At 40.9% G+C, this 19908-nt stretch overlaps 1 protein-coding gene across 1 annotated transcript in view; it reads left to right on the top strand.

Annotated features, from left to right (window-relative positions):
• Positions 1-18186, top strand: part of ak3 (adenylate kinase 3) — a 31721-nt gene extending 13535 nt beyond the window's left edge. Inside the window, exons 2-5 of the mRNA XM_084324790.1 lie at positions 1673-1792; positions 2824-2996; positions 11433-11551; positions 15142-18186. Coding sequence (XP_084180916.1) covers positions 1673-1792; positions 2824-2996; positions 11433-11551; positions 15142-15256 — 527 coding nt within the window. The 3' untranslated portion in view covers positions 15257-18186. The remainder of the gene's footprint in view (positions 1-1672; positions 1793-2823; positions 2997-11432; positions 11552-15141) is intronic.
• Positions 18187-19908: the final 1722 nt, after the last annotated feature.

The following is a 19908-nucleotide window of genomic DNA, read 5'->3' as shown; positions in this document are numbered from 1 at the left end:
GAACTGAGAACACTAAAAATACTGTAGATAGAGCTCATTTGGATATAAAAAATGTTGAACAAAATCTCTCATTCATTGTCAGTGGAGCAGTTCCAGACTTGATGAAGTTTTACTCTTACTTCTCTGGTTTTTGGCTTTGGGAGAGTGTAGCTCATGTTCACAAATACTGATTGAACTTTCCTGGGCCATAGAATTAACATGGAATTCTTAATTTGGGTGGATTTCCCCTTTAACATTATCATGATTATGTCAAAATGGCTACTGGCCATTGAAAGCTATAGTTTCACTGGAGCTGTGTTGCTAGGGAACAGATTGGACCCAAGTGGAATTCCTGTCAGCTATTGCTATTAGCAAAATGTTATATAACCTCTTTGCTATTAGCGAACATTGCAACAGGAAATAAACTAGGGTCCATTTAGAATGGTAATATTGTCAAGTTGAAACTGTCTATAAGAGTGGTAGAATTCTAAGATAGGGTTAATATATTTCTATTTATGAATGGGTTGTCCCTGGTTTAAGATGTAGCTCCATGTCTATTATTTTCATGATTTAATTATTTGCTTATTTATTTTGAGTCATTTGAGAGAAGATGGGAGGAAATGAATGGGAACCAGAATCAAGCTGCACTGAAACCCATGTGTCCTAAGCCCAGTGTGCTGGAGTAGACATATATATTAGCATGCAAACAGTCTGGTCTCTCCTGCAAGGGCCGGCCAGGAAATTCCTTCCCTGTCGTTGGACACAGCAGTTAAGAAGGAGGCCACAGGGGAAATCTGCTCTGTTCTAACCAGGACACATACTACACACAACCAATTACATGTTTCTAAAGCTTTAGACCAGGACATCCCAGCCTTGCCCCACACAGAAAGGTTCTGCTGTCGCTTGAAAAGTTCAATCATTTTAGTAACGTTTGGCCATTATTTTGATATGAGAAAGTATTGTCAACAGCTTTCTTCACAAAATCCAGTGTGAACGCTTCATAAACATAAGATTCCTCTCTCTCTCTCTCCTCTCACTTTGTCTCTCCTCTCTTTTTCCTCATCCTCTTTCTCCCTCTCTTTCAGTCTCCCCCTTTTTCTATTTCTATTTCTCTACCGACTGCCACCTATTCCACCTATTTCGCCATCTTTCATTTTGTGAAACCTTTTCAAATGTCAGTATTTAGTTGAATTTGAAAAGCCTGTATCTTTTTTATATGTCAAGTTATTTGTATCTTGTGGTGGACATCATAGATAACAGTGTTTCTTCAAAGTCTAATACCAGTCCCCCTATCACTAGTTGTCGGTATCTAAGAATCTGTCATGTATATAATTGTTTTTCCTTCATATTAGAAGTCACTGGTAAATGACTGCCAACACAGAATGGTTAATTTGGTCAAAAAGTAAAATTCCTTTTTTCCACTTCTGTGTGTTCCATTGGTTTCTGCCACCATCCTTAGTTACCATGGCAACCACTCACTTCCCAGACCTTTAGCAGAGATTTGAAACATATTTTAAAACTCATATTTCACCTCAACGTGCAGTAAATTACATAAAATCAGATCACATTTAATAAATCTTTTCTGAAAATGTAGCAAGTAGTTTCATTGTTACAGTTTTCCCAGTTTAAAGCTACTTCAATGATCCGTTCCCTCATTATATAAACCATCTCTGGTTTCTCTTCTCTCTCTCAGTGCTGGGTCTGTTGATGAAGTCATGTATGGACCAAGGTCAGCTGATCCCTGATGATGTCATCTCCCGTCTCATCCTCAGTGACCTGCGAGCCATGGACCAGAGCAGCTGGCTGCTGGATGGTAGGAGAACACACACATCCACATATATACTGTACACAAACATGAACACACACGCACACACTCTACATGGGAACAAGAACGCACAAGAGTGCACACACACGCTGTATGGGAATACACAAACAGGAGCGCATATACACACACCCACACACACTTTATATAGGATCATACACAGGAACACACGCTCACACACACGCACACGCACACACACACACACACACACACACACACACACACACACACACACACACACATAGACAATTAGACATGCACAGCTAAATACGAGCTAAAGCATTTTTTTTTAAATACTTTTAAGAGGTCTGTTTTTATATTTGCAAAGGTTAAACATAGACATACAGTAGTTTCCAGTTACAGTGGGTTCAAGAAGGTTGGAAACATGTTTTTGTCTACTGTACATGTGCAGGTTTGTGTCTTCAAGATGCTTTATAAATATATACCACCCCCAAAATGTCTCAGCTCCACTGGTCTGTTGAGGCCTGTAGTCTGAGTGGGTGTTCTCTGCTCCATGTAGGCCTGTTGTCTGCTCTGTTCCCAGGGGGAGGTAGAGAATGTGGGGGTTTCTGGGCCTCTCTCTCTCTCTCTCTCTCTCTCTCTCTCTCTCTCTCTCTCTCTCTCTCTCTCTCTCTCTCTCTCTCTCTCTCTCACACTCGCTCATTATCTATTTTTCTAATATATCTATCTGTCTGTCTCTCTGTTTCTCTCTCTCTCTCTCTCTCTCTCTCTCTCTCTCTCTCTCTCTCTCACACTCGCTCATTATCTATTTTTCTAATATACTGTATCTATCTGTCTGTCGCTCTGTTCTCTCTCTCTCTCTCTCTCTCTCTCTCTCTCTCTCTCTCTCTCTCTCTCTCTTTCTCTCTCTCTCTCACACTCGCTCATTATCTATTTTTCTAATCTATCTATGTGTCTGTCTGTCTCTCTCTGTTTCTCTCTCTCTCTCTCTCTCTCTCTCTCTCTCTCTCTCTCTCTCTCTCTCTCTCTCTCTCTCTCTCTCTCTCTCTCTCTCTCTCCAGGGTTCCCTCGTACGGTAGCCCAGGCTGAGGCCCTGGACAGTGTGTACAACGTGGACACGGTGATCAACCTGAACGTTCCCTTCCAGACCGTCAAACAGAGGCTGACGTCTCGGTGGACCCACCTGCCCAGCGGCAGGGTCTACAACACAGACTTCAACCCACCTAAATTAGCTGTGAGTACCTTTTTCAATTTTTTTCCATGAATTTGGCAACACCAGAAATGTTCATATTAAAGGTTGTTTATAATCCTAACCCTTACCTCAACCCTCCCCTTAACCTTAAAGGAACACGCCAACATTTTGGTAAATTAGCTTACTGTCTTCTCCAGAGAGAGACAAGAAGATCGATACCAGTTTCCTCTCTGTGCGTTCAGTAGAAAGCTGGTTAGCCTAGGCATTGTCCAACTAACACCTCTCCCGAAGGCTAACTGGTCATGTCCGCTTCCATTCATTGTGCTAAGCTAGGCTAACATGCAGCCAGATAGCTTTCTACTGAACACACAGAGAGGAAACTGGTATCCATCTTCTTGTCTCTCTCTGGAGAAGACGATAAGATAATTTCCCAAAATGTTGGCGTGTTCTTTTAACCACAGTGGAGACCTCACAGTAACCTAATATAGAGATGACAAAGAAAACATTATTGTGATCATCGATTTTCGTCAACCTTTCCGCAAAAACGTCACCCTATCATATACACTGGATGCTGTCGCTCCATTAAAGGTTAAAGAAAAGTCAAGTGACAAAATCTCCCCATGGTTAAATAATAACAGTGTTGGTCAGACTAAGAGAATCTGTAGAGCTGCTGAATGAAAATGAGAGGAAAACCAAGCTCACACTCCACTGCGATATATATAAAGAAGTCATGACTGCCTATAACAAAGAAATACGAGTGTCAAGAAAGAACTACTTTTCTAAGATTATCACAGAGAATGCTGGAAACTCTATTATTGGCAGAGAATAAATATTATTCTCTGCCATCGACCAACTACTCAACACTGCCCCCACCCCTCTACAGTCCTCTGCATCAAAATGTGAAGAACTCACATTATTCTTAACAAAATAACTTCAATTAGAGCCAGCATTAGTCCTGATGCAAACATGGACACCATCAGCAAACCCTGCAAGAAAAGTAACCATTTGCTTGCATTACATCAACTGAGCTTTACAAAACTGTCATGTAATGTAACTCCTCCACTTCCTGTATTGACCCTATACCCACAGCATTCTTTATTTAAATTCTTTTAAACAACAGCACAAGAAAAGATTTATTCACAAGAAATAGCGAGCAATCAAAGGCCTTTTGAAATAAGAAGGTTTTCAGGCCTGCTTTAAAAGAGTCCAGGCTCTGTGGTGCCCTCAGCTGGATGGGGAAGCTGTTCCACAGGCGTGGTGCAGCCGTGCAGAAGGCTCGGTCACCCATGGTGCAGAGCCGGGTATTGGGGACCCGAAGGAGCAGGCTACCTGCAGATCTGAGGGTATTGTGGAGTGATGAGTTCCTGTAGGTAGAGGGGTGCGTGTCAGTTTATGCAGTTATGGATGAGCAGCAGGATTTTATAGTTGATCCAGGATGAGATGGGGAGCCAATGTAGTGAGTGGAGGATGGGGGTTATGTGCTCATGTTTACGGACTCATCAGGATCCTGGCAGCGCTGTTTTGGATATATTGCAGCTTTTGGATGCTCTTGCTAGGAATCCCGATGAAGAGTCCGTTACAGTAGTCCAGTCTTGAGGAGACAAAGGCATGGACAAGCTTCTCTGCGTCTAACTGGGTTAAAGTGGAACAGAGTTTGGAGATATTTCTTAGGTGATAGAATGAGGTCTTGCAGAGGTGTTTTATGTGGATGTTAAAGGTCAGGTGGGGGTCAAACCGAACCCCCAAATTTGTGACTGAGGGGAAGAGGGCGATGACCTGGCCGTCAAAGGTGAGATTGGATATGGGTGAAGACTGAACCTGGTGTGGGGTGCCAATGAGAAGGGCCTCAGTTTTTTTGCTGTTTAGTTGGAGGAAGTTGCTGTTCATCCATGCCTTTATCTCCTCAAGACAGGTGGTGAGGCATGACAGAGCTGCAGAGGGGTTTGGGGCAGTTTTTATGTAGAGTTGTGTCATCAGCATAACAGTGGAAGGACATTCCATGTCTGCCGATGACACGACTGAGGGGGAGCATGTAGGTGATGAAGAGGATGGGACCAAGAAACTGGTCAACTTCTATTTGACTAACTGTTTTATTGCACTACACTATTTCACTATTTTACTCTTTTATCATTTTAAAATAGTCTATTCTATGTGTGCCGATCAAGCCGTAAACAGGGAGGCCTGTTGGGATGTTGGATCCTAATGTGGGGAATTATGATTTGGTATTCTATGTCATACCTTGACTTTGTCTGTTTTGCTCATCTTATGCCTGTCTTTTTTTCTTCTTTTTTTGCTGTTGTGAAGCACTTTGAGCTGCATTTCTTTTATGAAAGGTGCTATACAAATACAGTTTATTATTAGTATTATTAACTAGGGAAAGAAATTACACCTGCTAGCCACTTTTTTATATTGTACAGTGGGCAGACTGTATAATTACTCCACCTGTACACAACATTCCTTTTCTAGCAGTCTTCTAAATACTATGTCTGTATGCATTGCTTTAGTTTAGCCACTGTAGTTTGTAAATTGTTATTTCCTAGTTGTATAGTATAATTTAGTATAGTACAGTATAGTATAATACAGTACAGTACAGTGTAGTATAGTATAATACAGTACAGTACAGTATCTTATAGTCTAGTATAATACAGTACAGTATAATATATATAGTACAAATAATAATAATAATAATAAATTGGTTTTAAAGAGAGAAGCGCACTTCTCGGACTCAAGGACACTTTACAAAGAGAGAGAAGCTATATAAAAGAAAGGGTAAACAAAAAAAAATATATATATATATCTATAGTAACAACAGGAGAAATAAAACAAGTAAAATAAAAAAGGAAGCAGGGTGCTGTCCAATTGGACGAAACAGTAACAAACAAAAAAACGAAACAAAAACAAAAGCAACGGGATCAGTAGCTTATAAGAAAAGAGTCAGGGGGGAAGGGGGTGGGCTACTTGGGAGCAGGGTCGTGTTGCAGGAATGCAAGTGTGAACAGGTGTGTTTTTAGGTGGGTTTTGAAGAGGTTAATGGTGTCAAAGCCTCGGATGGTGGGGGAGAGGGAGTTCCACTAGGCTAGTATAGTCTAGTAGCCTATATTATAGTATAATACAGTATAGTCTGGGGCGCCCCAGTGGCGAACCACATAGCGCACTCAGCTGCGACACGGCCGACCCGGGTTTGATTCCCGAACCCGTCGTTATTTGCCGAATGTCTTCCCCCCACTCTGTCTCCCATTCCTCCTCTGTCTCTCTCTACTGGATTGCCCAGTAGCAATAAAGCAATAAAACGCCAAAAAATAAATCTTAAAAAAAATAAATACAGTATAGTCTAGTCTAGTATAGTATAGTATAGTATGGATCAGGTGGGAATCTACAGTTATTTATGATGTCCAAAGGTGAGAAGGAGAGAAATGCTCCGAACGAGAGATTAAGATAAGACAGAACAGAAGGCAATTGGTTTGCTGTGAAAATCCAAGTGAGGACCTTTGCTCTTATCTGTGGAATTAAGCAACAGCAGTGAACAAAGTCTTTGGCAGGAAACACGTGTATTGTTAGGTGAAGAGGATTGATTCAAGTGTTGCTTCTTTTGTGTATAGGAAATATAATTAATCAAATATGAATTGTGATTAATACGTTCATGCAATTGAACAAATTTAATAATATACTTCTACACACTCTTTCTTTCTCTTTCTATCTCACTCTCTCTCTCTGTCTCTCTCTCTCTCACACACACACACACACACACACACACACACACACACACACACACACACACACACACACACACACACACACACACATACACACATGCCCCATCTTACACATGGTAAAGACATTTGGGGGTGCTTAAGATATTTGGTTTGGAGGATTTGTGCACACGGTACACACTCTTTCTCACACACATAGACATAAATGTAGTTAGCAGCATGTGCACAATATACCATCTCCCACATGTTCCTTTCTTCATTATTTGCACACGTGGAGACACTGAAGCGACAGAAGATGGTAGAATGGCTGAACATGAACAACAGTTTTAATACAGGTGGACACTACTGAACCAGTGGTTCCTATAGGTTCTGTGGCTATATCTCTGTAGTGGTGGCAGGCTGGGACCAGCAGGATACAGTCAGATTAACGGCAAGGACTGTGTACACATGCAAGACGAGATCGTGCCAGTTTGGGAAATGTATTTCCGGTGGGCGTCATTGTGGTCTGCCACCACAAATAAATCTATGTACAGGAAACACTGTGAACTATCTGGCTCATTCTGTTTGAGGATGGTTCACATGCAAGTGTACTATTCACACAATAGGCACAGACAGTTGTTTGAAGCTTGTCTAAGAAAGGTTTTTATTGTAGTGTATGTGACCTGTTTGCAACATTCAGACCCAAATCAGTAATCTAATCAGATTCCACGTAGAATGACATGGTCAGCTCTGATCGTTGACACCATACTGATGAACAAGTCAGCTTGCTTTTCTTTTCTTTCTTTTTGTCCACATTTCTTGTTGTTGTTTGTTAATCCACAAGTTTTAGTATATTGGCTGTTAGTTGTTTCTTGGAAAGTCACTATTTTTTGTCAGAGCATGGGTAACAGTAGGGAACAATCATCCCTTAAAATGTCTTAAACATCACAAATGCTTAAAAACTTTAAGTATCTCTTTAGTACTTAAAACATTGAACACCCCTTAAACATGCCTTAATTTCAGTCAGGGGTTAAACACCTTAATTGGTAATGACAGGGTTTGATAAAAATTTGATTGATTTTTAAGCGTATTGCAATTTTTATTTAAAAATGTTTTATCCACTTTTTCTCCTCTTTTTCTCCCATCCCAATTTTGCTGTGCCAATTCTCCCCTCCCCTGTCTTGAACGTTGCTTGCATATGCCCCCCACTGGCCGGTTGTAGGGAGTATAGAAGCCTTGCATCACGTGTCCCCTCCGATACACAATGAGGCAGCCTGTCACATCTTTTCACCTGCCAGCGCGGACTCTCATTGGCGAGGTGTAACGTGTGAGAGGCTCACACTACCCCCGCTATTTCCTGTCTCTGCTGTGCAGGCGTCCCCCAACCGACCTGTAGGAGTCGCTGTCCACAACGTCCAGATTACCACCCATCGACTTCCACCCGCTAACTTTGAGTTAGTATGACGGCCGGCCCAAGCCGGAGGCAACGCCGACAGCCAGATTCGAACCCGGTGTCTCTTGCGTTGGTGACGAGCGCAATGTCCGCTGCGCCACCCAGCCGCCATGCGTATTACAATTTCTTAATTTCTTAATTTCTACTTCATTTCTTTCTTAATGTCTCTTAATTCTTATTTAATAATAAGGTAATTTTAAGGGTTTATCAAGGTGTAAAATTAAGGGAGTAATACTGACTGTCTTACTGTGAGGCCACCGTTTGAAGATATTCTAAGATTCATTCTACGTATAGATCCTGGTCAAATCGAATGCACGTGTCATCAGCAGGCTACGCCAGGCCTTTGTCAGTGGCTCTCAGTGTTTAAACAGTGTATTCTGAACCACTAAGACGTTTAAGGTTAAACGTTAACCAGTGTTTATTCAGTCAGCCTGCTGAGGAATCGGAAATGGAAACTGTCTTGAGAGAGAGAGCGAGAGAGAGAGAGAGAGAGAGAGAGAGAGAGAGAGAGAGAGAGAGAGAGAGAGAGAGAGAGAGAGAGCGAGAGAGAGAGAGAGAGAGAGCGAGAGAGAGAGAGAGAGAGAGAGAGAGAGAGAGAGAGAGAGAGAGCACGTGTGGTGTCAGTGTTTCCACCTCTCACTGCAGCAATAACACTGCCACCCTGCTAGAGAGAAATTAATACAACTTACATGCTAAATGAATACAATGTACATGCTAAATTAATACAACATTATAATTTCATCAAGTATCCCCAAAAAGACACAGATAAGCATGGGCTTTTATAATAGTGTGATAAAGATATATATTTAAATGGTTGGAAAGGGGTGGTTTAATTAACGGTGACTCCCAGAATGTTAGTAAGCAGCATCTTAAATAGGAAAACAGATAATGGGATCCTACACAGGGCTCTGACTTTGTGAGGCCATTTTAACCATTTTTTGACCTCTTGTTAAGGTCTAGGAACACATTCCCGTCGCCCTGCATGGTGGTGTGAGTGGCGTGCGGGCTGTTTGTGTTTTTCCTTCGGTCATGGCGTGCCTTATCGAGGGTGTGTTTATTTAGCGTTTATCGCTTTTCTGGTCAAGCATGACCGACAGATGTAGGGTGAAACGGGAGAGAGAGCAGGGGAAGACATTCGGCAAATGACGGCGAGTCCGGGAATCGAACTCGGAGTCAACCAGGTCCGCGACGCAGCGCGGCACATGGTGTGCTACTGGAGCACCCTCGAGGGTGTGTCTTGGATGGGGATGTGGTAGGGATTGATGTGTGGGGTGTTTGGGGGACTGACTGTTCCGGGGGGGTTCACATGCCTTCGAGCGTCATTGTACTATTGTACTTATTTTATGACTATTCTTAAGTCTGCACGTTTACATTGCACTACTTTTATTGTCTTTTATACCTATTCTTATAGGCATTGTTTTTTTTATTCTATCAATTTGTGTGCTGATTTTATGCCTATGTTTATTTTATACTAATGCTGTGGTGCACTCTGGACTGCGGTCCATGTGTGAAAAGTACTATATAGATAGTTAGTCATATTTATTATTGTTATATTGTAGAAATGTGTGCATTGAAATGTCTGTAAAGTCTCGACGACATTTAAAATGAGGGTGACCTCAATTGTCTTTTTCGAGAATAAATAAAGGTTGATGATGAAGGTCTAGGAACACATAGTCTTGTGAAGGTCAGCTAGGAACACAAGCTACGAACACATTCTCTCATTCTCTTGTTAAGGTAAACTAGGAACACATTAGCTTGCGAAGGTCTAGGAACACGTTCTCTTATGAAGGTCAGCTAGGAACACGTTCTCTTGTGAAGGTCAGTGAGGAACACGTTCTCTTATGAAGGTCAGCTAGGAACACGTTCTCTTGTGAAGGTCAGCTAGGGACACGTTCTCTTGTGAAGGTCAGGTAGGAACACGTTCTCTTGTGAAGGTCAGGTAGGAACACGTTCTCTTGTGAAGGTCAGGTAGGAACACGTTCTCTTGTGAAGGTCAGTGAGGAACACGTTCTCTTGTGAAGGTCAGGTAGGAACACGTTCTCTTGTGAAGGTCAGTGAGGAACACGTTCTCTTATGAAGGTCAGGTAGGAACACGTTCTCTTGTGAAGGTCAGGTAGGAACACGTTCTCTTGTGAAGGTCAGGTAGGAACACGTTCTCTTGTGAAGGTCAGGTAGGAACACGTTCTCTTGTGAAGGTCAGGTAGGAACACGTTCTCTTGTGAAGGTCAGTGAGGAACACGTTCTCTTGTGAAGGTCAGTGAGGAACACGTTCTCTTATGAAGGTCAGGTAGGAACACGTTCTCTTGTGAAGGTCAGCTAGGAACACGTTCTCTTGTGAAGGTCAGTGAGGAACACGTTCTCTTGTGAAGGTCAGCTAGGAACACGTTCTCTTGTGAAGGTCAGTGAGGAACACGTTCTCTTGTGAAGGTCAGTGAGGAACACGTTCTCTTATGAAGGTCAGGTAGGAACACGTTCTCTTGTGAAGGTCAGTGAGGAACACGTTCTCTTGTGAAGGTCAGGTAGGAACACGTTCTCTTGTGAAGGTCAGTGAGGAACACGTTCTCTTGTGAAGGTCAGTGAGGAACACGTTCTCTTGTGATAAGCTCCTACTATCTCATTTCAAAACAGGGAGTGCAGTTTACTTTACTGTTTCTCCCAACACACACACACACACACACACACACACTGATGTTATGTAAAGATAAATGACTCTAAATGCCATATTCTGAGTATATACAGCACCAAGCTGCTGTAGCATGCATGTTTCATGCACACACACACACACACACACACACACACACACACACACACACACACACACACACACACACACACACACACACACACACACACACACACACACACACACTAGTTACACCCAAACTGCCTAATCATCTCTTCCACACTGCTTACATAACTCAATGCAATGTTTTATAATCCACAGTCAGGAAGTGAATGTGTGAATGAACACTTCCTACTTATACTTAAACTTATACTTATACTTATACTTATATGTGTAAGAATACACCCAAATTCACTGTTCCTTATTCTGTACAAGTTTAGGACTGAACTGTAGGCTCCGTTTTGGACAGTCCATGTTTAGTTAAACCTAATTACTTGTGTTCCCAATGGAAAACGTTCAATCACATATCATTTGTAAATGTTGGTTGCACTGAAAATTCAATAAATCGTCTCAGGTAACATTACTCATTTGTTCACATCCACCACAGCCATGACTCATGGCATTCTCTCTTTTTCTTCACCATTGTGTGTGTGTGTGTGTGTGTGTGTGTGTGTGTGTGTGTGTGTGTGTGTGTGTGTGTGTGTGTGTCGCAGGGTTTGGATGATGTGACAGGTGAGCCTCTGATCCAGCGGGATGATGACACGCCAGACACCGTCACACGGAGACTGAAGGCCTACGAAAACCAAACAGAGCCCGTCCTAGAATACTACAGGTAGGTCTGACTGAGCCTCGCTTAGTCCAGGTGATGGCTTAATAATAATGGCTGGCACAATAGAAGTAGGTCAGACACTTGTCATGCAGAGACGGAATTGCCTGTGATTAAAACCCAACCCATAAGAGTTATAATAAATACATTTAAAAAAAAGTTAGTCTGAGATTTTAGCCCACTTGCATCACAGTTTAATTACTTACTTACTTACATACTTACTTACTTACTTACTTACTTACTTACTTACTTACTTACTTACTTACTTACTTACTTACTTACTTACTTACTTACTTACTTACTTACTTACTTACTTACTTACTTACTTACTTACTTACTTACTTACTTACTTACTTACTTACTTACTTACTTACTTACTTACTTACTTACTTACTTACTTACTTACTTACTTACTTACTTACTTACTTACTTACTTACTTACTTACTTACTTACTTACTTACGCCTTTTACCCCATTTGGGGCATAGGCCGTCAACAAGGGTTAATATCTTACTGGAGTGGAATATTCTCTATATATATTCATAAAGGGATAACATATTTCATTTTAGTAGAATCAGCAGTAAAAAATCAGCACTATCTAAAGACATCTATAACCACTGTGTCCCTGTCATCTGCTGTCAACACCACCATTCCTCCCAGATGTCAGGCTCTTTGTTCACTTTCATTCATTTTGAGTCTAAATAACATGCTTCTGAAGTAGAAACAAACACTACAGCAATATTATTCTGTGTGTTATATTTTCCTGAGTCAAAGGTACTTGGTTATTTGGAGCTAATGTTGCCATTTTCAAATTATGAGTATACAGTAGGAACTATTTCTCACTTAAGGTGTAGTTTGACCAACTGTCAACTTTTCACAGAATGTTTAGAATCTTTCTTCCATCAAGGCAGCACGTAACCATGGTAACCACTCCCTGAACATTCCATGCAGGGCAAAGAGACACAGTAGACTCACACAGGATGCTCTCTATTGTGCACGAGTAGAAGTTCTTAAGGATCTTCGGACTCACTTTGAACTTCCTTAGGCGCCCAAGGAAGTTGAGGCGCTGCCGTGCCTTCTTCACAATGTGTGTGGTCCATGTCAAGTCCTCGGATATGTGGACTCTGACTGAGGTACTTGAAACTGTTCACTCTCTCGACCGGTGCCCTGTAAATGCTGAGGGGGCTGTAGTCCCTAGCCCCCGACCTCCTAAAATCCACAATCATCTCTTTAGTTTTGCTGACGTTCAGGGAGAGGCTGTTCTCCCGGCACCACAGCGCCAGTTTTCTCTACCTTCCCCAGGTATACGCCCTCTCGTTGTTTGCAGAGATCAGGCCCACCACAGCTGTGTCGTCAGCAAGCTTGATGATTGTGTTGCTGTTGTGCTTTGCCACACAGTCGTGCGTGTAAAGCAAGTAGAGGAGGGGGCTCAGAACACAGCCCTGGGGGGCACCTGTGTTGAGAGTGATGGATGAGGAGGTGCAGTTACCTGCTCTCACCAGTTGGGATCTTCCTGTCACGAAGTCCAAGACCCACTGGCAGAGATCGTAGTTCAAGCCCAGGTCTCTGAGCTTGACGACAAGCTTTGAGGGGACTATGGTATTGAATGCTGAGCTGTAGTCAATAAACAGCATTCTCACATAGTTCCCCTGCCTCAGGTGTGATGCTGCCATCAAAAGTATGATATTTAGATTAGGTCCCCAAAATGAATGGAAGTGAATGAGGAGCCTGACACCTGAGAGGAATGATGTGATGTTGTGACAGTGACAGTTGACAGGGGCACAGCAGTGGTCACTAGCTTAATTGATCACTTTAGACAGAGGTAAGACTGCTGAAAGTTCTACTAAAGTGAAATATCCCTTTAAAGGCTCAATATGGCATTTTTCTGACCACATTAATGTGGGGTATATATATATTAGCAGTGTTCGCGGTGGGAAGCCGGTCCGTTTTCCCAGTGAAACTCCTAGCTGTCGGTGAAAAGAAGCGGCTGGCGATTCCACATGTTTCGGAGGAGGCATGAGGTAGTCTACTCTACACAGACCGACAGTAGGGCAGCGCAACAACTAGGAAGGGAATTGGCATAATACCTAAATTGGGGATATGGGAGCAAAGGAAAAAGGCAAAAAATGTGTCGTCCAGTGTTAGTCCTTGTATCAAGAGCTCCGTCAATCAACTAGAGAAATTCACTTATTTAAGTGAATGAGGATGAAAGGCCACTGTGACCTTGAGCTCTAAGTGTCGCTGAGCCTGGGCTTCCCTGTCTGTGCACATTCCTCAGGCTCCGATGACCTGATTGAGGCTTAAGACGCACATTCCAAGAGGACATACTGTAGTCGTGCATACTTAGAGCAGCAGGCTACTGTCAGCATGGGTTCACTACGACGCTCACACACATAAAACACACAGCTGGAAGCCCTGCATTCTGCTCCACCGCCTTTGTCAGAGAACCTCTTAAGGCTTGTTTCTACAAGGAGCCAAAGAGAAAGAGACAGACTGCATTCAGACGCATATAATAATAGAACTCTTTCACTCTTTGTTTGTATCCCCCAGGTTTAACAAGCTTACCTTGAGCCAGAATAAACAGAGACCTGCCGCCGCAGGCCTCCAGACTGAATGATATCCGGCGTTATAATATCTATTTATGGACCGATTTTGGCAGAATAAACATCACTCAGTTACCTAATGCACAGTGGGATGCGCTAATAGCCTTCTGGCCCAGTTATTTTTAACAGAGCTCTTTGGAAACTGGACAGCTTTTACATCAAGGAAATATGTGTGTTACAAAGTTATTTCTGGGAACACAGAACACAGAATGGAATAGTTCAGCCTCAAGCTTTAAACATCATTTGGCTTTTAGAATAGAATATTTGTTGTATTTTTCCTGTGTCATTACTGTTAATGTTGTATACTCTGTGTATTACTATACATGTTATTTCTACTTGTCTCAACTAGGGATGTCCGATATTATCGGCCTACCGATATTATCGGACGACATTGGCATTAAAATGTAATATCGGAAATGATCGGTATCGGTTTTCAAAAAAATATATATATATTTTTCTTTACATTTATTTAACCTTTATTTACCCAGGCAAGCAAATAAGAACAAATTCTTATTTTATTTATTGTGAAAAGTATGCATAATGTTGTGTTTTTGGGGGGGGGAACCCCGCATATATCGGTATCGGTTGATATCGGTATTGGAAATTAAGAGTTGGACAATATCGGTATATCGGATATCGGTAAAAAAAAGCCAATATCGAACATTCCTAGTCTCAACCCTTTGAGGTGTATGATCAAGCCTGTGTGATTAGAATATGGAGAACTCAACATTCTACCGGCTGCTGGCCATTGAAACCTATAGAGTTCTAGAATACCAAAATGGAATTTTAAGGAAAAATGTTAAAGACTCACGCCCCTCAAAGGGGTATCGTGTGTGTTTGTCTTTCAGATTGTATTGTATGCCATCATGAGATAAGATATTCCTTTATTGATCCCTATTGGGGAAATTCATATATCATATCATATCGTATCGTATCATATCATATCATATCATATCGCCATAATAGCCTGTATTCCTCACTGTGCCTTTTACAGGAGTAAGGGAGCGCTGGAGACCTTCTCTGGAACAGAAACCAATCAGATTTGGCCTCTCGTCCAGCTATCCCTCAACAAAAGACTCTCCCCTCAGACTCAGAAGGTCGTTCAATAACAAGCCCCGGGTAAAACACGACTCTTCAGTTCACCACCAGAAACCCGTCTCTCCAGGGATGAGGAATAACTCGGCGCATTTCAACCTGGCACAACGTATCAACTACCTAAAGGTTGAATGGAGGAGATTGCCGCCAGTTGCAGGATGTTCTGATGGGTGCATCTTAATAGTCTGAATACTGTGGCAGTGCAGAATTTTCTAAATTATATATATACAGGGGATATATATATAGTGTGACAGCAAGAGATTCAGTTATTGATAGAGTGATGTTAATGTTGTAATCTGTCTCACTCTGTCCGTTAATGTGATTTGTTTTGTTATTCATTTCTAATGAGGGTGTCTGTGTTCCTGCTTTCTCCCATTATGTCCTTTTCTGTGACTACTTTACAACATGCCTCCTGAGTGTGAACAGAGTGGTGTGACAGGCTGTTGAGATGCACCCTCAGTGTCTTGTCATTCCACAACGTGCCTTTACTGAAGTCAGGCGATGCCTTAGATTATTTACAAGCTATTTCAGCCATATCAGACGACACAACAGACATTTTGAATGAGATATTACAAAACACTATGGATATAAAAAGTTCATAATATTTTGTTTTAGTTATTTACTGTTTATTATAATATTACAATATAGATTTAACCTTTTAATATAAACATTTTTTTTTTAATTATGGGAAATAATCAACGTCCAGCTTTTGGTTATGGGTCTTCATTGTTTAACAATGATTGATTTACTTAATCAACAGTTACACAGTCCTGAATGGTCTCCTTTTCTTTGCAACATCTCTGGTACATGAAAACCCCCGACATTTAGGAGTTTGAGTTGTACAACACATCACACACAAAAAAACACTCCTACGTCTCTCTTTCATTGACCAGAACACACAGTAGACACACACTACAGGATTTCCTGAAGAACTATGGATTATTTTGTGATCATTGTCTGCCTGTACTAAGGGGGTGGGGGACATTGAGTCACTCCTGTCGACACAGACGATAAAGCTAGTTGTCATGTTTCTATCTTCACCATTTTCATCATTGCAACAAGGTGTTTTTTTTATTGGAGCTGAATCTGGTCATCTTGTTGTAAGTGTGTGTCTGTCCTAAAGGGAAACGTGTTGTATTCTGTCAAATTATCATTTGTAATTATGTTTCTCTCGTTCATGTTTGCACACTCAAGTGCCTCTGATGTTGTTTCATGTTGTCGTTTTATGCTTTATGAAGCAGCCCAGGGACCCGGTGACGGTGAACGATGAATGTGAATCACCAAGCTTTTAATGAGGAGAGTAGTGACTATAGGTGCTATAGATAACATTCAGCCACTAGAGCACCAGCATGTCATTGATCTAATCAGGTGCGTTCCATGTGGGGAAATGGGAGGTAGGAACATGTAAACAACATTCATTTTGGACCCGCTATAATTTTTGTAATGATAAATTCATTAATCGATAATATTTGGGGGGAGAGCAATACTTTTATTACGCAGCTTTTTAAAAGCTCTGTGGGTGTATTAAAAAAAAATTATAATAAGATTATTCTACATAAACATGTTATCTATAGCACCTTTAATATATATATATATAATGCTGATTGAAGGGAAATTATCATTTTTAGTTTTGAGCTCCGTCACAAGAAGAAGTCACCTGCGATTGTCTTGCTGTTAACAATTGAAGGCTAATCTTTAGATGAACTTCCCATGGAAACTGCCAAAACGCCTCATGCTTAGTTTGAGTCTGAACCAGACTGACCTTTTCTCACAAGTAGAGTAGCTAGGCAACCGTAGTTCAAAATGTTTGAGCAGTGTGTGAGGTGTGTTTGACTTTAAACAAACTATCACTTACACTCCAACAGCCTCAAAGCGTAAAACAGAATCATGTTGAAAATAAGAAATTAAGCGCTCCTTTTTTCTTTTCTCGTCAGGATCTTCTTTCATGGTATGGGCCAGATTATATGTTTGAATACCTATTAATGATTGCTGTTAGTTGAGATTATAATGATTAAGTCTGTGGACAGGTTTTACAGACAAGGCTTGTGCTAATAGGATCTCAGAATTTAGGACCACTTCACCAAAAAAAACCAATGCTGATTTATTTTGCACATAATCTCTCACCCAAAAACTTAAATTTTGCACATATGCATTTAGTTTGACAGTTATTGAGAGTAAAACATTTTTTTATTATTATTTTTTATTTAAATCTTTATTTCAAACATGTAAATACAAACAATATATAAAAAAAATCATTGATCTCTAGCAATGAAATGGAAAACTATTTTAATTAAAAAAGAGAACATAACTCAATTTGTTCGAAAAAGGAGTAGGAAGAAGTATACTTATTTAATCCTACCCCTTTTCCACTACTCAAAATTAATGTACTAATTTAAAACCTTACAAAACAAATATATATATATATGCATTCAAATTAGTTTAAATATGGCCACCAGTGATGTCATCAGGGATATGCCATGCTTGTGTTGTGTTAATTACAGCACAAACTCATTTACTCTCAATATCTTTTGGATGTGTGAGATTATTAGCAAAATAAATCAGCAGTCTTTTGGTGAGGTGCCCCTTTAAGTAGGTTGCATACACACAGCTAACGTTGGACATCTGACTTGTAATTTGCCTCAGCTCTTTTCCTGTTTTGACAACTATGCCATATGATCTGTGCCATCAACAATTACAAATCAGATTTGTAATCAGATCAGACTATAGGTTCAAACTGTGTTTATGGAACAGGTCACACATTACTATATCGTTCTATGGGCATTTGGCCTGGCCTTGTAGCAGATGTATCCAATGAAAGAGTTGTACTGTATGCGGTAACAGCAACTTGAATGCAGTATTTTATAGCTCATGATCTGTTCTGTAGTGACAAGCCTGTTAAATGTTTTAAATGTAAATGTACTTAATAAACTTTTATTGTACTGCAGGTGATTGTATTAATGTGCATTCTCAGATCAAGTCTACATAAGCAAAAAATTAAACGACATAGAAAACACTCATTTTATTTATTATTTCACTGGTTTCTGCAGTAACATCGCTGTCCCTTGGAGAGAAGTTTGAGGATGTGTTGAATAAAGCAATTGTCCCTAGTGCACACTTCTTAAAGGCCCATCAAACCAAATGGTGAAGGGGGTACATAGAATTACTGCTAACACTACTTCATTGAGCACAAATAATGATTAAGAGTCAAGAGTTCAAGTAGCTGGGTTACCCAATTAGCAGAATGAATACAAAGGAATTGACATAAATTGTGTTTTTGTCAAAATCAACTTGGATATGAATTCCTATGGTTTTCACCTGAAACGCTATTTAATCATCATTCTAGTCACCATAGCTAATGGTGTCATCTGGCTTCCTGAAATATCCTGCAGGGGAAAAAGTATTAAGGTTGATATTATGTTTGTCTCTTCTCTGCGTGTAAGAAGCCAAGCTGTAATGCAACCTATTGTGAATGAAGAGTTTCCCCATAAGGCCTAAAGCACAAAATATAATCTCTGCACTCCCTCTCACATTCACACTCATGTGTTTATTAATTACAAAGGTTCGATACACACTTGCATTACATTTTATGTAAGGTGAAACTGGGAGATACCGTACCGTTCCAAGCTTTCAGTTAAGCAGTTGAAGCTCACTGCTTGCCTTGCATAGTTGAGTTGTCACAACAGAAACACAGTCTACAATGTTTCTACTGGCTTTATCACTGTAATATTACACACTAAGACACACACATGTTGAGCTTAAATCACTATATTTATCTGTGACAGCGTTCCATTGGTTAGCAGTAGCACCTGGCCCTGTGTCCGGCTGACACGCTCACCAACGTGTTCCCATCATGGCTGGTGAACTGCCACACTGCCCACATGGCTGGTGAACTGCCACACTGCCCACCAAGCTTTTCCCTACAGCTTGGTAGACAGTCAGTCAGTAGACTTGTAAACACAAAGCGTTTTAGACCCAAGCTAAGAGACTTTGTGTGAACTATGTGTGGATTCGTGGACATGGTCAGTTATAAAGTAACAAGGTCTGAATGAGAAGTTATACGCTGATGGTGATGATGATGCCGGCTTACTTGGGACTTGTGAACAACGCACCACGCAGAAGATTCATGTCAAAACCAAGTGTACTTTAATTCATCACAGGAGTGTAATATGTAAATTCAATTGTCTGATATCCACAGACAGCTTGCTTTAAAGAGATTTGGCTATCGAGGTTGGGGGATACGGTACTGCAACAGTTACACTGGAAGCCTTATCCATCGAAGGTATTTTGAACTATAAGGCTGATCAAATCAACAATACCAAAGTTTTAAAAGAAAATTGTTTATACAAGTCAGGTTCACTTTTATCTGGCTAAACAAAGGAACCAAAATCAACAATAACCAAAGGAAAGCAATATGAGTTATATGATCAATTCAACTGCCTCAAAATGTACCAACACTTCCTGTTTTTGAAAGACGAATATAAAGTGCAGAACACATTCAGACACAGAGAGCTCACCTCTGCTTACAAAAATAAAAGTCTTTTTTTGCAGACAGCACAGCAGCTCCCCTCCATATAGTTAGGTTGAAGCTTGAATCCCTTACTGAAATGTTGATATCCAAGACTTTAACCAGTCAGCTGAACCCCACAGTACAGACTACGGATTCTGT

Source organism: Notolepis coatsorum (genome assembly GCF_963971535.1).
Source record: "Notolepis coatsorum genome assembly, chromosome: 11".
NCBI lineage: Eukaryota > Metazoa > Chordata > Actinopteri > Aulopiformes > Paralepididae > Notolepis > Notolepis coatsorum.
This window is presented reverse-complemented; position numbering and strand designations above follow the sequence as displayed.